The sequence below is a fragment of the Ranitomeya imitator genome, chromosome 6, assembly GCF_032444005.1.
Source record: "Ranitomeya imitator isolate aRanImi1 chromosome 6, aRanImi1.pri, whole genome shotgun sequence".
NCBI classification, from domain to species: domain Eukaryota; kingdom Metazoa; phylum Chordata; class Amphibia; order Anura; family Dendrobatidae; genus Ranitomeya; species Ranitomeya imitator.
Genome location: NC_091287.1, coordinates 18690897 through 18715098, shown reverse-complemented (window position 1 = coordinate 18715098; position 24202 = coordinate 18690897). Strand labels below are relative to the sequence as shown.

The following is a 24202-nucleotide window of genomic DNA, read 5'->3' as shown; positions in this document are numbered from 1 at the left end:
GTTATAGGAGGCGCACAGGTGCAGCTATAGAGGGGAGCAGAGGTGCAGCTATAGGGGCAGAGAGGTGCAGCTATAGAGGGGCGCAGAGGTGCAGCTATAGGGGCGCAGAGGTGCAGCTATAGGGGCGCAGAGGTGCAGCTATAGGGGCGCAGAGGTGCAGCTATAGGGGCGCAGAGGTGCAGCTATAGGGGGCGCAGAGGTGCAGCTATAGGGGCGCAGAGGTGGCGCCTGCCCCCCCCCCCTTCCCCCAATCCTGGAGAACAACTTCTGTATGAGGATTTCAGTGTATGATAAAATTGTCTTGAATTTTGCTGCCATCTAGTGTACAAAGAGTAAAATTAATAAAACCATTGCGCAAGATAACGGGTTGTCTAATGAAACCCCCTTAGATACCATAGCTGGGAGGGGGGGCTTATTCTGCTTCTACGGAAAAAGTATTGAGCACTCCATGTCTTAGTTGTCTCACAATTTATATAATACTAAATATAACACAGATGATATTTCCTCCTGGCAAGGGCCGGACTTACAGTGACCAACTGCCATATATACAGCCGGCACCATATATTCACCCGTCACTCACCTGTGATCAGAATCCTCTTGGCAACAAGCAGAGCGAAATCCAGACTGTTCAGGGCTAAGATGTTGTACAATATAATAGCCCAGAAGTTCGCCGCCCCGAAAAGTCCCCGGATTCTCCGAGACATCGATTCTGGCAGCTTCGCCTAATAGGAAAAAGGACATAATATAAGTCACCGGAAATTACCGTAATAAAGTTCTAGATCTCCAAAGTGTTTCACATCAACTGCTGATATTACTATGTAATGTAAGACAAATACAGAGATGGAAACTGTCAATAAGCAGGATTACAGTATAGTAATTTATAGTATAGTATAGTAGTTATATTCTTGTATATAGGGGCAGTATTATAGTAGTTATATTCTTGTACATAGGGGTAGTATTATAGTAGTTATATTCTTGTACATAGGAGCAGTATTATAGTAGTTATATTCTTGTACATAGGGGTAGTATTATAGTAGTTATATTCTTGTACATAGGAGCAGTATTATAGTAGTTATATTCTTGTATATAGGAGCAGTATTATAGTAGTTATATTCTTGTACATAGGGGCAGTATTATAGTAGTTATATTCTTGTACATAGGAGCATTATTATAGTAGTTATATTCTTGTATATAGGGGCAGTATTATAGTAGTTATATTCTTGTACATAGGGAGCAGTATTATAGTAGTTATATTCTTGCACATAGGAGCATTATTATAGTAGTTATATTCTTGTATATAGGAGCAGTATCATAGTAGCTATATTCTTGTACATAGGAGCAGTATTATAGTAGTTATATTCTTGTATATAGGAGCAGTATTATAGTAGTTATATTCTTGTACATAGGAGCAGTATTATAGTAGTTATATTCTTGTACATAGGGGCAGTATCATAGTAGTTATATTCTTGTACATAGGAGCAGTATTATAGTAGTTATATTCTTGTATATATGAGCAGTATCATAGTAGCTATATTCTTGTACATAGGGGCAGTATTATAGTAGTTATATTCTTGTATATAGGAGCAGTATTATAGTAGTTATATTCTTGTACATAGGAGCAGTATTATAGTAGTTATATTCTTGTACATAGGGACAGTATTATAGTAGTTATATTCTTGTACATAGGAGCAGTATTATAGTAGTTATATTCTTGTACATAGGAGCAGTATTATAGTAGTTATATTCTTGTACATAGGGGCAGTATTATAGTAGTTATATTCTTGTATATAGGAGCAGTATTATAGTAGTTATATTATTGTGCATAGGAGCAGTATTATAGTAGTTATATTCTTGTACATAGGGGCAGTATTATAGTAGTTATATTCTTGTACATAGGAGCAGTATTATAGTAGTTATATTCTTGTATATAGGAGCAGTATTATAGTAGTTATATTATTGTACATAGGAGCAGTATTATAGTAGTTATATTCTTGTACATAGGGGCAGTATTATAGTAGTTATATTCTTGTACATAGGAGCAGTATTATAGTAGTTATATTCTTGTATATAGGGGCAGTATTATAGTAGTTATATTCTTGTACATAGGGGTAGTATTATAGTAGTTATATTCTTGTACATAGGAGCAGTATTATAGTAGTTATATTCTTGTATATAGGAGCAGTATCATAGTAGCTATATTCTTGTACATAGGAGCAGTATTATAGTAGTTATATTCTTGTATATAGGAGCAGTATTATAGTAGTTATATTCTTGTACATAGGAGCAGTATTATAGTAGTTATATTCTTGTACATAGGGGCAGTATCATAGTAGTTATATTCTTGTACATAGGAGCAGTATTATAGTAGTTATATTCTTGTATATATGAGCAGTATCATAGTAGCTATATTCTTGTACATAGGGGCAGTATTATAGTAGTTATATTCTTGTACATAGGAGCAGTGTTATAGTAGTTATATTCTTGTACATAGGAGCAGTATTATAGTAGTTATATTCTTGTACATAGGGGCAGTATTATAGTAGTTATATTCTTGTACATAGGAGCAGTGTTATAGTAGTTATATTCTTGTATATAGGGGCAGTATTATAGTAGTTATATTCTTGTACATAGGGGTAGTATTATAGTGGTTATATTCTTGTACATAGCGGCAGTATTATAGTAGTTATATTCTTGTACATAGGAGCAGTATTATAGTAGTTATATTCTTGTATATAGGGGCAGTATTATAGTAGTTATATTCTTGTACATAGGGGTAGTATTATAGTAGTTATATTCTTGTACATAGCGGCAGTATTATAGTAGTTATATTCTTGTATATAGGAGCATTATTATAGTAGTTATATTCTTGTATATAGGAGCAGTATCATAGTAGCTATATTCTTGTACATAGGGACAGTATTATAGTAGTTATATTCTTGTATATAGGAGCAGTATTATAGTAGTTATATTCTTGTACATAGGAGCAGTATTATAGTAGTTATATTCTTGTACATAGGGGCAGTATTATAGTAGTTATATTCTTGTACATAGGAGCAGTATTATAGTAGTTATATTCTTGTATATATGAGCAGTATCATAGTAGCTATATTCTTGTACATAGGGGCAGTATTATAGTAATTATATTCTTGTATATAGGAGCAGTATTATAGTAGTTATATTCTTGTACATAGGAGCAGTATTATAGTAGTTATATTCTTGTACATAGGGGCAGTATTATAGTAGTTATATTCTTGTACATAGGAGCAGTATTATAGTAGTTATATTCTTGTACATAGGGGCAGTATTATAGTAGTTATATTCTTGTACATAAGAGCAGTATTATAGTAGTTATATTCTTGTACATAAGAGCAGTATTATAGTAGTTATATTCTTGCACATAGCGGCAGTATTATAGTAGTTATATTCTTGTACATAGGAGCAGTTTTATAGTAGTTATATTCTTGTACATAGGGGCAGTATTATAGTAGTTATATTCTTGTACATAGGGGCAGTATTATAGTAGTTGTATTCTTGTACATAGGAGCAGTATTATAGTAGTTATATTCTTGTACATAGGAGCAGTATTATAGTAGTTATATTCTTGTACATAGGGGCAGTATTATAGTAGTTATATTCTTGTACATAGGAGCAGTATTATAGTACTTATATTCTTGTACATAGGAGCAGTATTATAGCAGTTATATTCTTGTACATAGGGGGCAGTATTATAGTAGTTATATTCTTGTGCATAGGAGCAGTATTATAGTAGATATATTCTTGTACATAAGGGGCAGTATTATAGTAGTTATATTGTTGTACATAGGGGCAGTATTATAGCAGTTATATTCTTGTTCATAGGAGCAGTATTATAGTAGTTATATTCTTGTACATAGGGAGCAGTATTATAGTAGTTATATTCTTGTACATAGGGGGCAGTATTGTTTCAGTGTAATTATATGGCAGTATCATAGTAATAAATTACCTCTATGCTGGCAAATGGTTCCAGCTCAAAAAACTTCTGTACCCAAAGCTCAAAATTCAGACCAAAGCAGTTGCAGACAGACCAGATATAGACGATTTCACATGGGCCAAGCCACAGAGTAGTGACTATGAATGTGGCAATAGTGGCCACCAGTTCTTTCTTTATATTATCATGATTCTCGCCGAGGTAGTTGTAGACATATCTGTGTAGAAGAAGACAGTGTATGAACAATGTACCGCTCATATACATAATCCTAACCTGTAATGGAGATTCTTATGTTTTCTTTTCTCATTTTTTTCCGGGATAAATGAGAATTTTTTATTATTACATATTGGAGCTGATGTATATTATTATTGCGGGTTTTTTTGCTGTTGAAGAATAAGGGGTTATGTGCATGTAATGTGTGAGGTCGCCATAGAGCACAGAACAAGGACCTTATTTTTGTTTTATATGCCTCCCCCCTCCCTCCATGTTCTCATACCTACACAGTATATTACATGAGTAAGTCTGTGTTTATTTAGAGGGTCTGTAGTCTGCATGTATCTGCATGTGCAGCACTAGTTAAAAGTTTGGACACCCCCGTTCCTGTGATGCTTTTCCTTGGTCTTACTGGAATGTGCACATTGCAGATTCAGACTGAAAGCGGCAAATCAGGAAGGAACAGATATGAGAACATGGCGTAAAGAAACATATGCGACAAGCCGGACTATGTGTTAATCTTCAGAATACACCTCCCATTACTTTTATGGCGGCTTTATGTCATCTTTGGCCTCTCTCCGCAGCTTCATCAGGTCGTCACCTGGAAAGGCGCCATCAGTCGTGAAGGAAATCCCAGCACAGGACAAGTAGAAACCATCCGATCATCTTTTCTGCGTCTTACAAAGACATTACGGTTGATGCAAAAAATCTCAAACGTTGACTCATCAGAGCACAGAACAGATTCCACTGATCTGATGTCCAGTCCTCGGTCTATACAAGCCTCCTCTTGTTTGTGGTCCTCAGTAATGGCTTCTTTGCAGCAATTTGACCATGAAGGACACTTCTTGTAGTCTTCTCTAGACACTTGATGTCGAGATATGTTTTGTACTTGATGTCTGTGCGTTAGTTTTGAGGGCTGTTATCTGCGGTGCTGTCAATTTACAGTTACTGAAGCTGGAATCTCTGATGAACTTATCCTCTGCAGCAGAGGTATTTCTAGATCTTTCCTTCATGGGACAGGATGACAGACATTTTCATCAGAGTGACTGATCGTTTTCACGACTGCACATAAGGATAATTTTAAGGTTGTAGCAATTTTCCGGAATGTCTAATGTCTTACAGTGATGATGGAAGGTCATTTTCTGTGCTTGCTTGAGTGGTTCTCACCGTATTCTGCCTTAGGACAGTTGTAGTATAGAGCTCAGCACTGTATAGCTCTGTGCACCAACACTGCCTCTGCAAAACACACATGATGCTTCCAAAAACACTTTCTGAAGACTGGTGATTCCACAAATGAAATCTTGATGAGGCGACCTGTCTATTGGCTGCTGAAGGACATATATACCAGGACGGAACCCAGGATGGAAGAACAGGATGGGGGACAAATATACAAGGATAGGTGTCATATATACCAGGATGAGGGACATACCAGGATGGGAGACATTTATACGAGGATGGGAGACATATATACCAGGATGAGGGACAGATATACCAGGATGGGGGACAGATATGGCACAGCAGGGGAAAGATATCAGAATATGGGACATATATACCAGGAAGGATCTCCGGATGGGAGACAAATATACCAGGATAGGGGACATATATACCAGGATGGGAGACCTATATAAATAGGAGGGGCATAGAGTACGGTTGGGATGTGTCCTATATAAATATGAGGGGCATAGAGTACGGTTGGGATATGTCCTATATAAATAGGGGCATAGAGTACAGTTGGGGTGTGTCCTATATAAATAGGAGGGGCATAGAGTACGGTTGGGATGTGTCCTATATAAATAGGAGGGGCATAGAGTACGGTTGGGATGTGTCCTATATAAATAGGGGCATAGAGTACAGTTGGGATGTGTCCTATATAAATAGGAGGGGCATAGAGTACGGTTGGGATGTGTCCTATATAAATAGGAGGGGCATACAGTACAGTTGGGATATGTCCTATATAAATAGGGGCATAGAGTACAGTTGGGATGTGTCCTATATAAATAGGAGGGGCATAGAGTACACTTGGGGCGTGTCCTATATAAATAGGAGGGGCATAGAGTACAGTTGGGGCGTGTCCTATATAAATAGGGGCATAGAGTACCGGTTGGTGTGTGTCCTATATAAATAGGATGGGCATACAGTACAGTTGGGATATGTCCTATATAAATAGGGGCATAGAGAGTACAGTTGGGGTGTGTCCTATATAAATAGGAGGGGCATAGAGTACAGTTGGGGCGTGTCCTATATAAATAGGAGGGGCATAGAGTACAGTTGGGGCGTGTCCTATATAAATAGGAGGGGCATAGAGTACACTTGGGGCATGTCCTATATAAATAGGAGGGGCATAGAGTACAGTTGGGATGTGTCCTATATAAATAGGGGCATAGAGAGTACAGTTGGGGTGTGTCCTATATAAATAGGAGGGGCATAGAGTACAGTTGCGGTGTGTCCTTTATAAATAGGAGGGGCATAGAGTACACTTGGGGTGTGTCCTATATAAATAGGAGGGGCATAGAGTACAGTTGGGGCGTGTCCTATATAAATAGGAGGGACATAGAGTACACTTGGGGCATGTCCTATATAAATAGGAGGGGCATAGAGTACAGTTGGGGCGTGTCCTACAAAAATAGGAGGGGTATAGAGTACAGTTGGGATGTGTCCTATATAAATAGGAGGGGCATATAGTACGGTTGGTGTGTGTCCTATATAAATAGGAGGGGCATAGAGTATGGTTGGGGTATGTCCTATATAAATAGGAGGGGCATAGAGTACAGTTGGGATATGTCCTATATAAATAGGGGCATAGAGTACAGTTGGGGTGTGTCCTATATAAATAGGAGGGGCATAGAGTACGGTTGGGGTGTGTCCTATATAAATAGGAGGGGCATAGAGTACAGTTGGGGTGTGTCCTTTATAAATAGGAGGGGCATAGAGTAAAGTAGGGGTGTGTCCTATATAAATAGGAGGGGCATAGAATACAGTTGGGGCATGTCCTATACAAATAGGAGGGGCATAGAGTACAGTTGGGATGTGTCCTTCATAAATAGGAGGGGCATAGAGTACAGTTGGGATGTGTCCTATATAAATAGGAGGGGCATAGAGTATGGTTGGGGTGTGTCCTATATAAATAGGAGGGGCATAGAGTACAGTTGGGGTGTGTCCTTTATAAATAGGAGGGGCATAGAGTACAGTAGTGTGTCCTTTATAAATAGGAGGGGCATAGAGTACAGTAGGGGTGTGTCCTTTATAAATAGGAGGGGCATAGAGAACAGTAGGGGTGTGTCCTATATAAATAGGAGGGGCATAGAGTACAGTAGGGGTGTGTCCTATATAAATAGGAGGGGCATAGAGTACAGTTGGGATGTGTCCTATATAAATAGGAGGGGCATAGAGTACAGTTGGGGCGTGTCCTATATAAATATGAGGGGCATAGAGTACAGTTGGGATGTGTCCTATATAAATAGGAGGGGCATAGAGTACAGTTGGGGCGTGTCCTATATAAATAGGAGGGGCATAGAGTACAGTTGGGATGTGTCCTATATAAATAGGAGGGGCATAGAGTATGGTTGGGGTGTGTCCTATATAAATAGGAGGGGCATAGAGTACAGTTGGGATGTGTCCTATATAAATAGGAGGGGCATAGAGTACAGTTGGGGCGTGTCCTATATAAATAGGAGGGGCATAGAGTACAGTTGGGATGTGTCCTATATAAATAGGAGGGGCATAGAGTATGGTTGGGGTGTGTCCTATATAAATAGGAGGGGCATAGAGTACAGTTGGGGTGTGTCCTTTATAAATAGGAGGGGCATAGAGTACAGTAGTGTGTCCTTTATAAATAGGAGGGGCATAGAGTACAGTAGGGGTGTGTCCTTTATAAATAGGAGGGGCATAGAGAACAGTAGGGGTGTGTCCTATATAAATAGGAGGGGCATAGAGTACAGTAGGGGTGTGTCCTATATAAATAGGAGGGGCATAGAGTACAGTTGGGGCGTGTCCTATATAAGTAGGAGGGGCATAGAGTACATTTGGGGTGTGTCCTTTATAAATAGGAGGGGCATAGAGTACAGATGAGGCGTGTCCTTTATAAATAGGAGGGGCATAGAGTACAGTTGGGGCATGTCCTATATAAATAGGAGGGGCATAGAGTACAGTTGGGGCGTGTCCTATATAAATAGGAGGGGCATAGAGTACAGTTGGGGCGTGTCCTTTATAAATAGGAGGGGCATAGAGTACAGTTGGGGCGTGTCCTATATAAATAGGAGGGGCATAGAGTACAGTTGGGGCATGTCCTATATAAATAGGAGGGGCATAGAGTACAGTTGGGGCGTGTCCTATATAAATAGGAGGGGCATAGAGTACAGTTGGGGCGTGTCCTTTATAAATAGGAGGGGCATAGGGTGCAGATGGGGCGTGTCCTTTATAAATCGGAGGGGCATGGAATATGTTGGGGGCGTGTCCTTTATAAATAGGAGGGCCATAGAGTAAGACATTTTGGGCAGACATAGACAGCTATGGGGATGGCTGACACCGGCTGATACTCACTTGCAAAGCCAGTCATTAATTCCTCTGTCAAAATGCCTGAAACAAAGGAAAACCAAAGAAATGAACTGAATGAACTCGGCAGATATTTATAGGTTATTACTTATTTTTTGTCATCACTTTGTCAACCAGCTTTGTGAACATCATGTATTAAATATCCCCTACCGTTTTGTGTATACAGCTCCTGTGCAGACCTATGCACCTCCATGGTTGTAGACTAAAACTTACAGTCTGTAGATTATCCATAGGAGAAGGAATCATGCACTATGGCTTAAAAGCTATGTGTATATATGATCAGACTACACAGGATTTGTCTGTAGTCTGTTACCATGGAGATATACAGGTCTGCATAGGAGCTGTGTACACAAACCATTTAAATCAACAATATGTTACAATGAGGATAAATCGTGTTAATTAGGCGCTGACTTACGTTTCAGCGAAGACATATAGCATGGTGATACACTTGGGGGGCTGCGGTGGGTCGAGGTGGTCCAGTCTGGAGATGGTGTTTATAACGCCAAACATCACGGCTGCCTTCACCCAATCGTAGACCAAGTTGGAGTACGCCAGTCCGGCTGCCGGGAAGATCGGAGCGCGGAGTTATAGAATGTCACCTTCACATGCAGATACTTTATCACTGTTTACAAGATCTCTGCTTGCTGACAATGAAGGGATACTTTTATACTAATGTGTTACAATGAGCATTGATACAAAAAATTACGAAAAAAAAAATAGAAGTTGCCTCACCCAGGGACCAATCTGAAAGTTTCTTCACCATCTTTAGGTCTGACGGTATGGAGAGAATGTAGAGGAAGTGGAAGAAGACGTCCACGAGGAGGATGATCAGCACGTGGACCACCGCCTGCACGCGGATGCTCCTCATCTCGTCGTCCTTACGGGCCGTGCTCTTGCTGCTCACCTGCAATGGCAGAAAGTACAGATCATAAATTCCGGATTATTGGATGCCGGATTAGAGGAATTTCAGTGTATGTGAAGCATATCTGAATTATATAGTGATCAGAATAGATCAGGATGCGTCATTACAGCAAATCAAATTAAAAAAAAATTCAGCACCTGCCCCTTTAAAAGTCCCACTTCTTAAAGGGGAAGTCAAGTGAAATTACTGGCGAGCTCGAAATGATAGACAGCGCCTGGATATTTGTTTGCAGCCCAACCACATGAGGCAAAAACAGAAATTAAAATTATATTTATAGGGAAGGAAAAAAGTATTTGCCCCCGTAATATGGTGCAGTCGGGTATTAGGGGAGGCGATTTAATATGGAGCCTGTTGGCTTTGGACCCCTCTCTAATGTCACATGCCAAGTGTGTTTTATCTCCTTTAAGAGTCAAAACTGGAAAAAATTCAAAAGGGGGCAAATACTTTTGCATGACCCTGTACACATGTATAAAGTGTTTTTTATTTACCACCTCATCTCACCTGCTCACGAAATTTGTCAAAGGTCATAATTGGGCCGAAAAAGAAGAAAGGAAGGTAGAAGTTATACTTGAGGAGTTGGATGGGGGTGTAAAATCCCTCCTTCTTGTTGCAGGTCTCCAGAGCGAAGCTCATGCAGCGCAGGATGGAGAAGCCGCTGCCCCCAAAAAAGAGGATTTCTTGTAGAGTGAAGGTCCCAGAAACAAAGCCGTTCTGTAGAAAACAGAAAAGCACAATTGGTCACCGACCGGAGACAGTCAGCAATGTTCTGCAATGAAAGGGCAATTACCATTACAATTACCTGCTAACACCACTAGGGGGCAGCTCCTACTCAGGTCAATGTCTGCATGCAGCTATATGCACAGTGTCCCCTAGTGGTAGCAGCAGGACAAGACATTGGGCATTGCAAATAATTTACTCAACTGACTTCTAATACATTTTTTTTTAATTAAACATTTTTTTTTATTTCTGCAGTTAAATGTTATTTAGATTTGTCTAAAACCAAGTCGATCAAAATTATGTTCTGAAAAAAAAAAAACATCTCAAATTACTTTATAGTGTGTGTAGCTCCATGATACAGAGCCCCAAATCCTCTGCTTAGAAGTAGAGGTAAATGATAAAAATAAAAGCCTACAGCCACCACTAGAGGGAGCTCACTGCAGACTGATTTTACAGCCATGGCAGAAAGTGTTGGCACCCTTGAAATGTTCCAGAAAATGAAGTATTTCTCCCAGAAAATTAATGAAATTACACGTATTTTGTTGTACACATGATTATTTCCTTTGTGTTTATTGGAACAATACAAAAAAACAGAAAAAAAATGCAAATTGGACATAATTTCACACACAAAAAAAATAAATGGGCGGGACAAAATTGTTGGCACCTTTCAAAAATTATGGATAAACAACTTTGTTTCCTGTATGTGATGCTTGTTCACAGTAACCTGTGGCAAGTAACAGGTGAGGGCAAAATGAAAATAAAGATAAAAAGGGGAGAAGCTAACTCAATCTTTGCATTGTGTGTCTGTGTGTTCTGCACTAAGCATGGAGAACAGAAAGAGGAGAAGAGAACGGTCTGAGGACTTGAGAACCAAAATGGTTGAAAAAGATCAACGATCTCAAGGTTACAATCCATCTGCAGAGATCTTGATGTTCCTTTGTCCACGGTGCACAACATAATCAAGAAGTTTACAACCCATGGCACTGCAGCTAATCTCCCTAGACATGGACGACAGAGAAAAATTGATGAATGGTTGCAACGCAGGATAGTCTGGATGGTGGATAAGCCGCCCCAATCAAGCTTCAAACAAATTCAAGGTGTCCTTCAGGCTCAGGGTGCATCAGTGTCAGTGCAAACTATCTGCATGAAACGCTACGGCAGGAGACCCAGTAGGACCTCACTGCTGACACAGAGACATAAAAAGGATAGAGCGCAGTTTGCCAAAATACATGTGAGTAAGGTAAAATCCTTCTGGGAAAGCGTCTTGTGGACAAATGAAACCAAGATAGAGCTTTTTGGTAAAGCACATCATTCTACTGTTTACCAAAAATTGAATGAGACCTAAAAAGACAAGAACACAGTACCTACAGTCAAATATGGTGGAGGTCCACTGATGTTTTGTGGTTATTTTGCTGCCTCTGGCATCATAAAATCGGAAGATTACCAAAGGATTTTAGGTGACAATGTAGTGCTCAGTGTCAGAAAGCTGGGTTTGCGTCATAGGTTCCAGTAGAACAATGACCCCCAAACATACGTCAAGAAGCCCCCAGAAATGGATGGAAACAAAGCGCTGGAGAGTTCTAAAGTGGCAGCAATGAGTCCGGATGTAATTCCCAATGATCCCCTGTGGAGAGATCTTACAATGGTCATACAACTGCAGCACTCACATGTATACAGCTCCCCCTACTGGTAATACAACTGCAGTACTCACATGTATACAGCTCCCTCTAGTGGTGATACAACTGCAGTACTCACATGTATACAGCTCCCCCTAGTGGTAATACAACTGCAGCACTCACATGTATACAGCTCCCTCTAGTGGTAATACAACTGCAGTAGTCACATGTATACAGCTCCCCCTAGTGGTAATACAACTGCAGCACTCACATGTATACAGCTCCCTCTAGTGGTAATACAACTGCAGCACTCACATGTATACATCTCCGCCTAGTGGTAATACAACTGCAGCACTCACATGTATACAGCTCCCCCTAGTGGTGATACAACTGCAGTACTCACATGTATACAGCTCCCCCTAGTGGTAATACAACTGCAGCACTCACATGTATACAGCTCCCCCTAGTGGTAATACAACTGCAGCACTCACATATATACAGCTCCCCCTAGTGGTAATACATCTGCAGTGCTCACATGTATACAGCTCCCCCTAGTGGTAATACAACTGCAGCACTCACATGTGTACAGCTCCCTCTAGTGGTGATACAACTGCAGCACTCACATGTATACAGCTCCCCCTAGTGGTAATACAACTGCAGTACTCACATGTATACAGCTCCCTCTAGTGGTAATAAAACTGCAGTACTCACATATATACAGCTCCCTCTAGTGGTAATACAACTGCAGTACTCACATGTATACAGCTCCCTCTAGTGGTAATACAACTGCAGTACTCACATATATACAGCTCCCTCTAGTGGTAATACAACTGCAGCACTCACATGTATACAGCTCCCTCTAGTGGTAATACAACTGCAGTACTCACATGTATACAGCTCCCTCTAGTGGTAATACAACTGCAGTACTCACATGTATACAGCTCCCCCTAGTGGTAATACAACTGCAGTACTCACATGTATACAGCTCCCCCTAGTGGTAATACAACTGCAGTACTCACATGTATACAGCTCCCTCTAGTGGTAACACAACTGCAGTACTCACATGTATACAGCTCCCTCTAGTGGTGATACAACTGCACTACTCACATGTATACAGCTCCCTCTAGTGGTAACACAACTGCAGCACTCACATGTATACAGCTCCCCCTAGTGGTGATACAACTGCAGTACTCACATGTATACAGCTCCCTCTAGTGGTGATACAACTGCAGCACTCACATGTATACAGCTCCCCCTAGTGGTAATACAACTGCAGCACTCACATGTATACAGCTCCCCCTAGTGGTAATACAACTGCAGCACTCACATGTATACAGCTCCCTCTAGTGGTAATACAACTGCAGCACTCACATGTATACAGCTCCCTCTAGTGGTGATACAACTGCAGCACTCACATGTATACAGCTCCCCCTAGTGGTAATACAACTGCAGCACTCACATGTATACAGCTCCCCCTAGTGGTAATACAACTGCAGCACTCACATGTATACAGCTCCCTCTAGTGGTAATACAACTGCAGCACTCACATGTATACAGCTCCCTCTAGTGGTAATACAACTGCAGTACTCACATGTATACATCTCCCCCTAGTGGTAATACAACTGCAGCACTCACATGTATACAGCTCCCCCTAGTGGTAATACAACTGCAGTACTCACATGTATACAGCTCCCTCTAGTGGTAATACAACTGCAGCACTCACATGTATACAGCTCCCTCTAGTGGTAATACAACTGCAGTACTCACATGTATACATCTCCCCCTAGTGGTAATACAACTGCAGCACTCACATGTATACATCTCCCCCTAGTGGTAATACAACTGCAGCACTCACATGTATACAGCTCCCTCTAGTGGTGATACAACTGCAGCACTCACATGTATACAGCTCCCTCTAGTGGTGATACAACTGCAGCACTCACATATATACAGCTCCCTCTAGTGGTGATACAACTGCAGTACTCACATGTATACAGCTCCCTCTAGTGGTAATACAACTGCAGTACTCACATGTATACAGCTCCCCCTAGTGGTAATACAACTGCAGTACTCACATGTATACAGCTCCCTCTAGTGGTAATACAACTGCAGTACTCACATATATACAGCTCCCTCTAGTGGTAATACAACTGCAGCACTCACATATATACAGCTCCCTCTAGTGGTGATACAACTGCAGTACTCACATGTATACAGCTCCCCCTAGTGGTGATACAGCTGCAGCACTCACATGTATACAGCTCCCTCTAGTGGTAATACAACTGCAGTACTCACATGTATACAGCTCCCTCTAGTGGTAATACAACTGCAGCACTCACATGTATACAGCTCCCCCTAGTGGTGATACAACTGCAGCACTCACATGTATACAGCTCCCTCTAGTGGTGATACAACTGCAGCACTCACATGTATACAGCTCCCCCTAGTGGTAATACAACTGCAGTACTCACATGTATACAGCTCCCTCTAGTGGTAATACAACTGCAGCACTCACATGTATACAGCTCCCTCTAGTGGTAATACAACTGCAGTACTCACATGTATACAGCTCCCTCTAGTGGTAATACAACTGCAGTACTCACATGTATACAGCTCCCTCTAGTGGTGATACAACTGCAGCACTCACATGTATACAGCTCCCCCTAGTGGTAATACAACTGCAGTACTCACATGTATACAGCTCCCCCTAGTGGTAATACAACTGCAGCACTCACATGTATACAGCTCCCCCTAGTGGTAATACAACTGCAGTACTCACATGTATACAGCTCCCTCTAGTGGTGATACATCTGCAGCACTCACATGTATACAGCTCCCCCTAGTGGTAATACAACTGCAGCACTCACATGTATACAGCTCCCCCTAGTGGTAATACAACTGCATCACTCACATGTATACAGCTCCCCCTAGTGGTGATACATCTGCAGCACTCACATGTATACAGCTCCCCCTAGTGGTAATACAACTGCAGCACTCACATGTATACAGCTCTCTCTAGTGGTGATACAACTGCAGTACTCACATGTATACAGCTTCCCCTAGTGGTAATACAACTGCAGCACTCACATGTATACAGCTCCCCCTAGTGGTAATACAACTGCAGCACTCACATGTATACATCTCCCCCTAATTGTAATACAACTGCAGCACTCACATGTATACAGCTCCCTCTAGTGGTGATACATCTGCAGCACTCACATGTATACAGCTCCCTCTAGTGGTAATACAACTGCAGTACTCACATGTATACAGCTCCCTCTAGTGGTAATACAGCTGCAGCACTCACATGTATACAGCTCCCTCTAGTGGTAATACAACTGCAGCACTCACATGTGTACAGCTCCCTCTAGTGGTGATACAACTGCAGCACTCACATGTGTACAGCTCCCTCTAGTGGTGATACATCTGCAGCACTCACATGTATACAGCTCCCTCTAGTGGTAATACAACTGCAGTACTCACATGTATACAGCTCCCTCTAGTGGTAATACAACTGCAGTACTCACATGTATACAGCTCCCTCTAGTGGTAATACAACTGCAGCACTCACATGTGTACAGCTCCCTCTAGTGGTGATACAACTGCAGCACTCACATGTGTACAGCTCCCTCTAGTGGTGATACATCTGCAGCACTCACATGTATACAGCTCCCTCTAGTGGTAATACAACTGCAGCACTCACATGTATACAGCTCCCCCTAGTGGTGATACAACTGCAGCACTCACATGTATACAGCTCCCTCTAGTGGTGATACATCTGCAGCACTCACATGTATACAGCTCCCTCTAGTGGTAATACAACTGCAGTACTCACATGTATACAGCTCCCTCTAGTGGTAATACAGCTGCAGCACTCACATGTATACAGCTCCCTCTAGTGGTAATACAACTGCAGCACTCACATGTGTACAGCTCCCTCTAGTGGTGATACAACTGCAGCACTCACATGTGTACAGCTCCCTCTAGTGGTGATACAACTGCAGCACTCACATGTATACAGCTCCCTCTAGTGGTGATACAACTGCAGCACTCACATGTATACAGCTCCCTCTAGTGGTGATACATCTGCAGCACTCACATGTATACAGCTCCCTCTAGTGGTAATACAACTGCAGCACTCACATGTATACAGCTCCCCCTAGTGGTGATACAACTGCAGTACTCACATGTATACAGCTCCCCCTAGTGGTAATACAACTGCAGCACTCACATGTATACAGCTCCCCCCTCGAGGTAATACAACTGCAGCACTCACATGTATACAGCTCCCCCCTCGTGGTAATACAACTGCAGCACTCACATGTATACAGCTCCCCCCTCGTGGTAATACAACTGCAGCACTCACATGTATACAGCTCCCACTAGTGGTAATACTACTGCAGCACTCACATGTATACAGCTCCCCCCTCGTGGTAATACAACTGCAGCACTCACATGTATACAGCTCCCCCTAGTGGTAATACAACTGCAGTACTCACATGTATACAGCTCCCCCCTCGTGGTAATACAACTGCAGCACTCACATGTATACAGCTCCCCCTAGTGGTAATACAACTGCAGTACTCACATGTATACAGCTTCCCCTAGTGGTGATACAACTGCAGTACTCACATGTATACAGCTCCCCCTAGTGGTGATACAACTGCAGCACTCACATGTATACAGCTCCCTCTAGTGGTAATACAACTGCAGCACTCACATGTATACAGCTCCCTCTAGTGGTAATACAACTGCAGCACTCACATGTATACAGCTCCCTCTAGTGGTAATACAACTGCAGCACTCACATGTATACAGCTCCCTCTAGTGGTAATACAACTGCAGCACTCACATGTATACAGCTCCCTCTAGTGGTAATACAACTGCAGCACTCACATGTATACAGCTCCCTCTAGTGGTAATACAACTGCAGCACTCACATGTATACAGCTCCCCCTAGTGGTAATACAACTGCAGCACTCACATGTATACAGCTCCCTCTAGTGGTAATACAACTGCAGCACTCACATGTATACAGCTCCCCCTAGTGGTAATACAACTGCAGTACTCACATGTATACAGCTCCCTCTAGTGGTGATACAACTGCAGCACTCACATGTATACAGCTCCCTCTAGTGGTGATACAACTGCAGCACTCACATGTATACAGCTCCCTCTAGTGGTAATACAACTGCAGCACTCACATGTGTACAGCTCCCTCTAGTGGTGATACAACTGCAGCACTCACATGTATACAGCTTCCTCTAGTGGTGATACAACTGCAGTACTCACATGTATACAGCTCCCTCTAGTGGTGATACAACTGCAGCACTCACATGTATACAGCTCCCTCTAGTGGTAATACAACTGCAGTACTCACATGTATACAGCTCCCTCTAGTGGTGATACAACTGCAGCACTCACATGTATACAGCTCCCTCTAGTGGTAATACAACTGCAGCACTCACATGTGTACAGCTCCCTCTAGTGGTGATACAACTGCAGTACTCACATGTATACAGCTCCCTCTAGTGGTGATACAACTGCAGCACTCACATGTATACAGCTCCCTCTAGTGGTAATACAACTGCAGTACTCACATGTATACAGCTCCCTCTAGTGGTGATACAACTGCAGCACTCACATGTATACAGCTCCCTCTAGTGGTAATACAACTGCAGTACTCACATGTATACAGCTCCCTCTAGTGGTGATACAACTGCAGCACTCACATGTATACAGCTCCCTCTAGTGGTAATACAACTGCAGCACTCACATGTGTACAGCTCCCTCTAGTGGTGATACAACTGCAGTACTCACATGTATACAGCTCCCTCTAGTGGTGATACAACTGCAGCACTCACATGTATACAGCTCCCTCTAGTGGTGATACAACTGCAGCACTCACATGTATACAGCTTCCTCTAGTGGTGATACAACTGCAGTACTCACATGTATACAGCTCCCTCTAGTGGTGATACAACTGCAGCACTCACATGTATACAGCTCCCTCTAGTGGTAATACAACTGCAGTACTCACATGTATACAGCTCCCTCTAGTGGTAATACAACTGCAGTACTCACATGTATACAGCTCCCTCTAGTGGTGATACAACTGCAGTACTCACATGTATACAGCTCCCCCTAGTGGTGATACAACTGCAGCACTCACATGTATACAGCTCCCTCTAGTGGTGATACAACTGCAGCACTCACATGTATACAGCTCCCTCTAGTGGTGATACAACTGCAGCACTCACATGTATACAGCTCCCCCCTCGTGGTAATACAACTGCAGCACTCACATGTATACAGCTCCCCCCTCGTGGTAATACAACTGCAGCACTCACATGTATACAGCTCCCCCCTCGTGGTAATACAACTGCAGCACTCACATGTATACAGCTCCCCCTAGTGGTAATACAACTGCAGTACTCACATGTATACAGCTTCCCCTAGTGGTGATACAACTGCAGTACTCACATGTATACAGCTCCCCCTAGTGGTGATACAACTGCAGCACTCACATGTATACAGCTCCCTCTAGTGGTAATACAACTGCAGCACTCACATGTATACAGCTCCCCCTAGTGGTGATACAACTGCAGCACTCACATGTATACAGCTCCCTCTAGTGGTAATACAACTGCAGCACTCACATGTATACAGCTCCCCCTAGTGGTAATACAACTGCAGTACTCACATGTATACAGCTCCCTCTAGTGGTGATACAACTGCAGCACTCACATGTATACAGCTCCCCCTAGTGGTAATACAACTGCAGTACTCACATGTGTACAGCTCCCTCTAGTGGTAATACAACTGCAGTACTCACATGTGTACAGCTCCCTCTAGTGGTAATACAACTGCAGCACTCACATGTATACAGCTCCCTCTAGTGGTAATACAACTGCAGCACTCACATGTATACAGCTCCCTCTAGTGGTAATACAACTGCAGCACTCACATGTATACAGCTCCCCCTAGTGGTAATACAACTGCAGCACTCACATGTATACAGCTCCCCCTAGTGGTAATACAACTGCAGTACTCACATGTATACATCTCCCTCTAGTGGTAATACAACTGCAGCACTCACATGTATACATCTCCCTCTAGTGGTAATACAACTGCAGCACTCACATGTATACAGCTCCCCCTAGTGGTAATACAACTGCAGCACTCACATGTATACATCTCCCTCTAGTGGTAATACAACTGCAGCACTCACATGTATACAGCTCCCTCTAGTGGTAATACAACTGCAGCACTCACATGTATACAGCTCCCCCCTAGTGGTAATACAACTGCAGTACTCACATGTATACAGCTCCCCCTAGTGGTAATACAACTGCAGTACTCACATGTATACAGCTTCCCCTAGTGGTGATACAACTGCAGTACTCACATGTATACAGCTCCCCCTAGTGGTGATACAACTGCAGCACTCACATGTATACAGCTCCCTCTAGTGGTAATACAACTGCAGCACTCACATGTATACAGCTCCCTCTAGTGGTAATACAACTGCAGCACTCACATGTATACAGCTCCCTCTAGTGGTAATACAACTGCAGCACTCACATGTATACAGCTCCCTCTAGTGGTAATACAACTGCAGCACTCACATGTATACAGCTCCCTCTAGTGGTAATACAACTGCAGCACTCACATGTATACAGCTCCCCCTAGTGGTAATACAACTGCAGTACTCACATGTATACAGCTCCCTCTAGTGGTGATACAACTGCAGCACTCACATGTATACAGCTCCCCCTAGTGGTAATACAACTGCAGTACTCACATGTGTACAGCTCCCTCTAGTGGTAATACAACTGCAGTACTCACATGTGTACAGCTCCCTCTAGTGGTAATACAACTGCAGTACTCACATGTATACAGCTCCCTCTAGTGGTAATACAACTGCAGCACTCACATGTATACAGCTCCCTCTAGTGGTAATACAACTGCAGCACTCACATGTATACAGCTTCCCCTAGTGGTAATACAACTGCAGCACTCACATGTATACAGCTCCCCCTAGTGGTAATACAACTGCAGTACTCACATGTATACATCTCCCTCTAGTGGTAATACAACTGCAGCACTCACATGTATACATCTCCCTCTAGTGGTAATACAACTGCAGCACTCACATGTATACAGCTCCCCCTAGTGGTAATACAACTGCAGCACTCACATGTATACATCTCCCTCTAGTGGTAATACAACTGCAGCACTCACATGTATACATCTCCCTCTAGTGGTAATACAACTGCAGCACTCACATATATACAGCTCCCTCTAGTGGTAATACAACTGCAGCACTCACATGTATACAGCTCCCTCTAGTGGTAATACAACTGCAGCACTCACATGTATACATCTCCCTCTAGTGGTAATACAACTGCAGCACTCACATGTATACAGCTCCCCCTAGTGGTAATACAACTGCAGTACTCACATGTATACATCTCCCTCTAGTGGTAATACAACTGCAGCACTCACATGTATACATCTCCCTCTAGTGGTAATACAACTGCAGCACTCACATGTATACAGCTCCCCCTAGTGGTAATACAACTGCAGCACTCACATGTATACATCTCCCTCTAGTGGTAATACAACTGCAGCACTCACCTGTATACATCTCCCTCTAGTGGTAATACAACTGCAGCACTCACATGTATACAGCTCCCTCTAGTGGTAATACAACTGCAGCACTCACATGTATACATCTCCCTCTAGTGGTAATACAACTGCAGCACTCACATGTATACATCTCCCTCTAGTGGTAATACAACTGCAGCACTCACATGTATACAGCTCCCCCTAGTGGTAATACAACTGCAGTACTCACATATATACAGCTCCCTCTAGTGGTAATACAACTGCAGCACTCACATGTATACAGCTCCCCCTAGTGGTAATACAACTGCAGCACTCACATGTATACAGCTCCCTCTAGTGGTGATACAACTGCAGTACTCACATGTATACAGCTCCCTCTAGTGGTAATACAACTGCAGCACTCACATGTATACAGCTCCCTCTAGTGGTAATACAACTGCAGCACTCACATGTATACAGCTTCCCCTAGTGGTAATACAACTGCAGCACTCACATCTATACAGCTCCCCCTAGTGGTAATACAACTGCAGTACTCACATGTATACATCTCCCTCTAGTGGTAATACAACTGCAGCACTCACATGTATACATCTCCCTCTAGTGGTAATACAACTGCAGCACTCACATGTATACAGCTCCCCCTAGTGGTAATACAACTGCAGCACTCACATGTATACAGCTCCCTCTAGTGGTGATACAACTGCAGTACTCACATGTATACAGCTCCCTCTAGTGGTAATACAACTGCAGCACTCACATGTATACAGCTCCCTCTAGTGGTAATACAACTGCAGCACTCACATGTATACAGCTTCCCCTAGTGGTAATACAACTGCAGCACTCACATCTATACAGCTCCCCCTAGTGGTAATACAACTGCAGTACTCACATGTATACATCTCCCTCTAGTGGTAATACAACTGCAGCACTCACATGTATACATCTCCCTCTAGTGGTAATACAACTGCAGCACTCACATGTATACAGCTCCCCCTAGTGGTAATACAACTGCAGCACTCACATGTATACATCTCCCTCTAGTGGTAATACAACTGCAGCACTCACATGTATACATCTCCCTCTAGTGGTAATACAACTGCAGCACTCACATATATACAGCTCCCTCTAGTGGTAATACAACTGCAGCACTCACATGTATACAGCTCCCTCTAGTGGTAATACAACTGCAGTACTCACATGTATACAGCTCCCCCTAGTGGTAATACAACTGCAGTACTCACATGTATACATCTCCCTCTAGTGGTAATACAACTGCAGCACTCACATGTATACATCTCCCTCTAGTGGTAATACAACTGCAGCACTCACATGTATACAGCTCCCCCTAGTGGTAATACAACTGCAGTACTCACATGTATACATCTCCCTCTAGTGGTAATACAACTGCAGCACTCACATGTATACATCTCCCTCTAGTGGTAATACAACTGCAGCACTCACATGTATACAGCTCCCCCTAGTGGTAATACAACTGCAGCACTCACATGTATACATCTCCCTCTAGTGGTAATACAACTGCAGCACTCACCTGTATACATCTCCCTCTAGTGGTAATACAACTGCAGCACTCACATGTATACAGCTCCCTCTAGTGGTAATACAACTGCAGCACTCACATGTATACATCTCCCTCTAGTGGTAATACAACTGCAGCACTCACATGTATACATCTCCCTCTAGTGGTAATACAACTGCAGCACTCACATGTATACAGCTCCCCCTAGTGGTAATACAACTGCAGTACTCACATATATACAGCTCCCTCTAGTGGTAATACAACTGCAGCACTCACATGTATACAGCTCCCCCTAGTGGTAATACAACTGCAGCACTCACATGTATACAGCTCCCTCTAGTGGTGATACAACTGCAGTACTCACATGTATACAGCTCCCCCTAGTGGTAATACAACTGCAGCACTCACATGTATACAGCTCCCTCTAGTGGTAATACAACTGCAGCACTCACATGTATACAGCTCCCTCTAGTGGTAATACATCTGCAGCACTCACATGTATACAGCTCCCTCTAGTGGTAATACAACTGCAGCACTCACATGTATACAGCTCCCTCTAGTGGTGATACAACTGCAGCACTCACATGTATACAGCTCCCCCTAGTGGTAATACAGCTGCAGTACTCACATGTACACAGCTCCCCCTAGTGGTAATACAACTGCAGTACTCACATGTATACAGCTCCCTCTAGTGGTAATACAACTGCAGTACTCACATGTATACAGCTCCCTCTAGTGGTAATACAACTGCAGCACTCACATGTATACAGCTCCCTCTAGTGGTAATACAACTGCAGTACTCACATGTATACAGCTCCCCCTAGTGGTAATACAACTGCAGCACTCACATGTATACAGCTCCCCCTAGTGGTAATACAACTGCAGTACTCACATATATACAGCTCCCTCTAGTGGTAATACAACTGCAGCACTCACATGTATACAGCTCCCCCTAGTGGTAATACAACTGCAGTACTCACATGTATACAGCTCCCCCTAGTGGTGATACAACTGCAGTACTCACATGTATACAGCTCCCTCTAGTGGTGATACAACTGCAGTACTCACATGTATACAGCTCCCCCTAGTGGTAATACAACTGCAGCACTCACATGTATACAGCTCCCTCTAGTGGTAATACAACTGCAGCACTCACATGTATACAGCTCCCTCTAGTGGTGATACAACTGCAGCACTCACATGTATACAGCTCCCCCTAGTGGTAATACAGCTGCAGTACTCACATGTATACAGCTCCCTCTAGTGGTAATACAACTGCAGCACTCACATGTATACAGCTCCCTCTAGTGGTAATACAACTGCAGCACTCACATGTATACAGCTCCCTCTAGTGGTAATACAACTGCAGCACTCACATGTATACAGCTCCCCCTAGTGGTAATACAACTGCAGTACTCACATATATACAGCTCCCTCTAGTGGTGATACAACTGCAGCACTCACATGTATACAGCTCCCCCTAGTGGTAATACAACTGCAGTACTCACATGTATACAGCTCCCCCTAGTGGTGATACAACTGCAGTACTCACATGTATACAGCTCCCTCTAGTGGTGATACAACTGCAGTACTCACATGTATACAGCTCCCCCTAGTGGTAATACAACTGCAGCACTCACATGTATACAGCTCCCTCTAGTGGTAATACAACTGCAGCACTCACATGTATACAGCTCCCTCTAGTGGTAATACAACTGCAGCACTCACATGTATACAGCTCCCTCTAGTGGTAATACAACTGCAGCACTCACATGTATACAGCTCCCCCTAGTGGTAATACAACTGCAGCACTCACATGTATACAGCTCCCTCTAGTGGTGATACAACTGCAGTACTCACATGTATACAGCTCCCTCTAGTGGTAATACAACTGCAGCACTCACATGTATACAGCTCCCTCTAGTGGTAATACAACTGCAGCACTCACATGTATACAGCTTCCCCTAGTGGTAATACAACTGCAGCACTCACATCTATACAGCTCCCCCTAGTGGTAATACAACTGCAGTACTCACATGTATACATCT

The 24202-nt window shown here is 42.8% G+C and overlaps 1 protein-coding gene across 1 annotated transcript in view; it reads right to left on the bottom strand.

The window, feature by feature from the left end:
* HHATL (hedgehog acyltransferase like) overlaps window positions 1-24202 on the bottom strand; it is a 116695-nt gene that overhangs the window by 5622 nt on the left and 86871 nt on the right. The window contains exons 6-11 of the mRNA XM_069729263.1: window positions 10155-10364; window positions 9464-9635; window positions 9147-9291; window positions 8720-8755; window positions 3983-4184; window positions 581-722 (exon numbers count right to left, since the gene is read on the bottom strand). Of these exons, the coding sequence (XP_069585364.1) occupies window positions 581-722; window positions 3983-4184; window positions 8720-8755; window positions 9147-9291; window positions 9464-9635; window positions 10155-10364 (907 nt within the window). The remainder of the gene's footprint in view (window positions 1-580; window positions 723-3982; window positions 4185-8719; window positions 8756-9146; window positions 9292-9463; window positions 9636-10154; window positions 10365-24202) is intronic.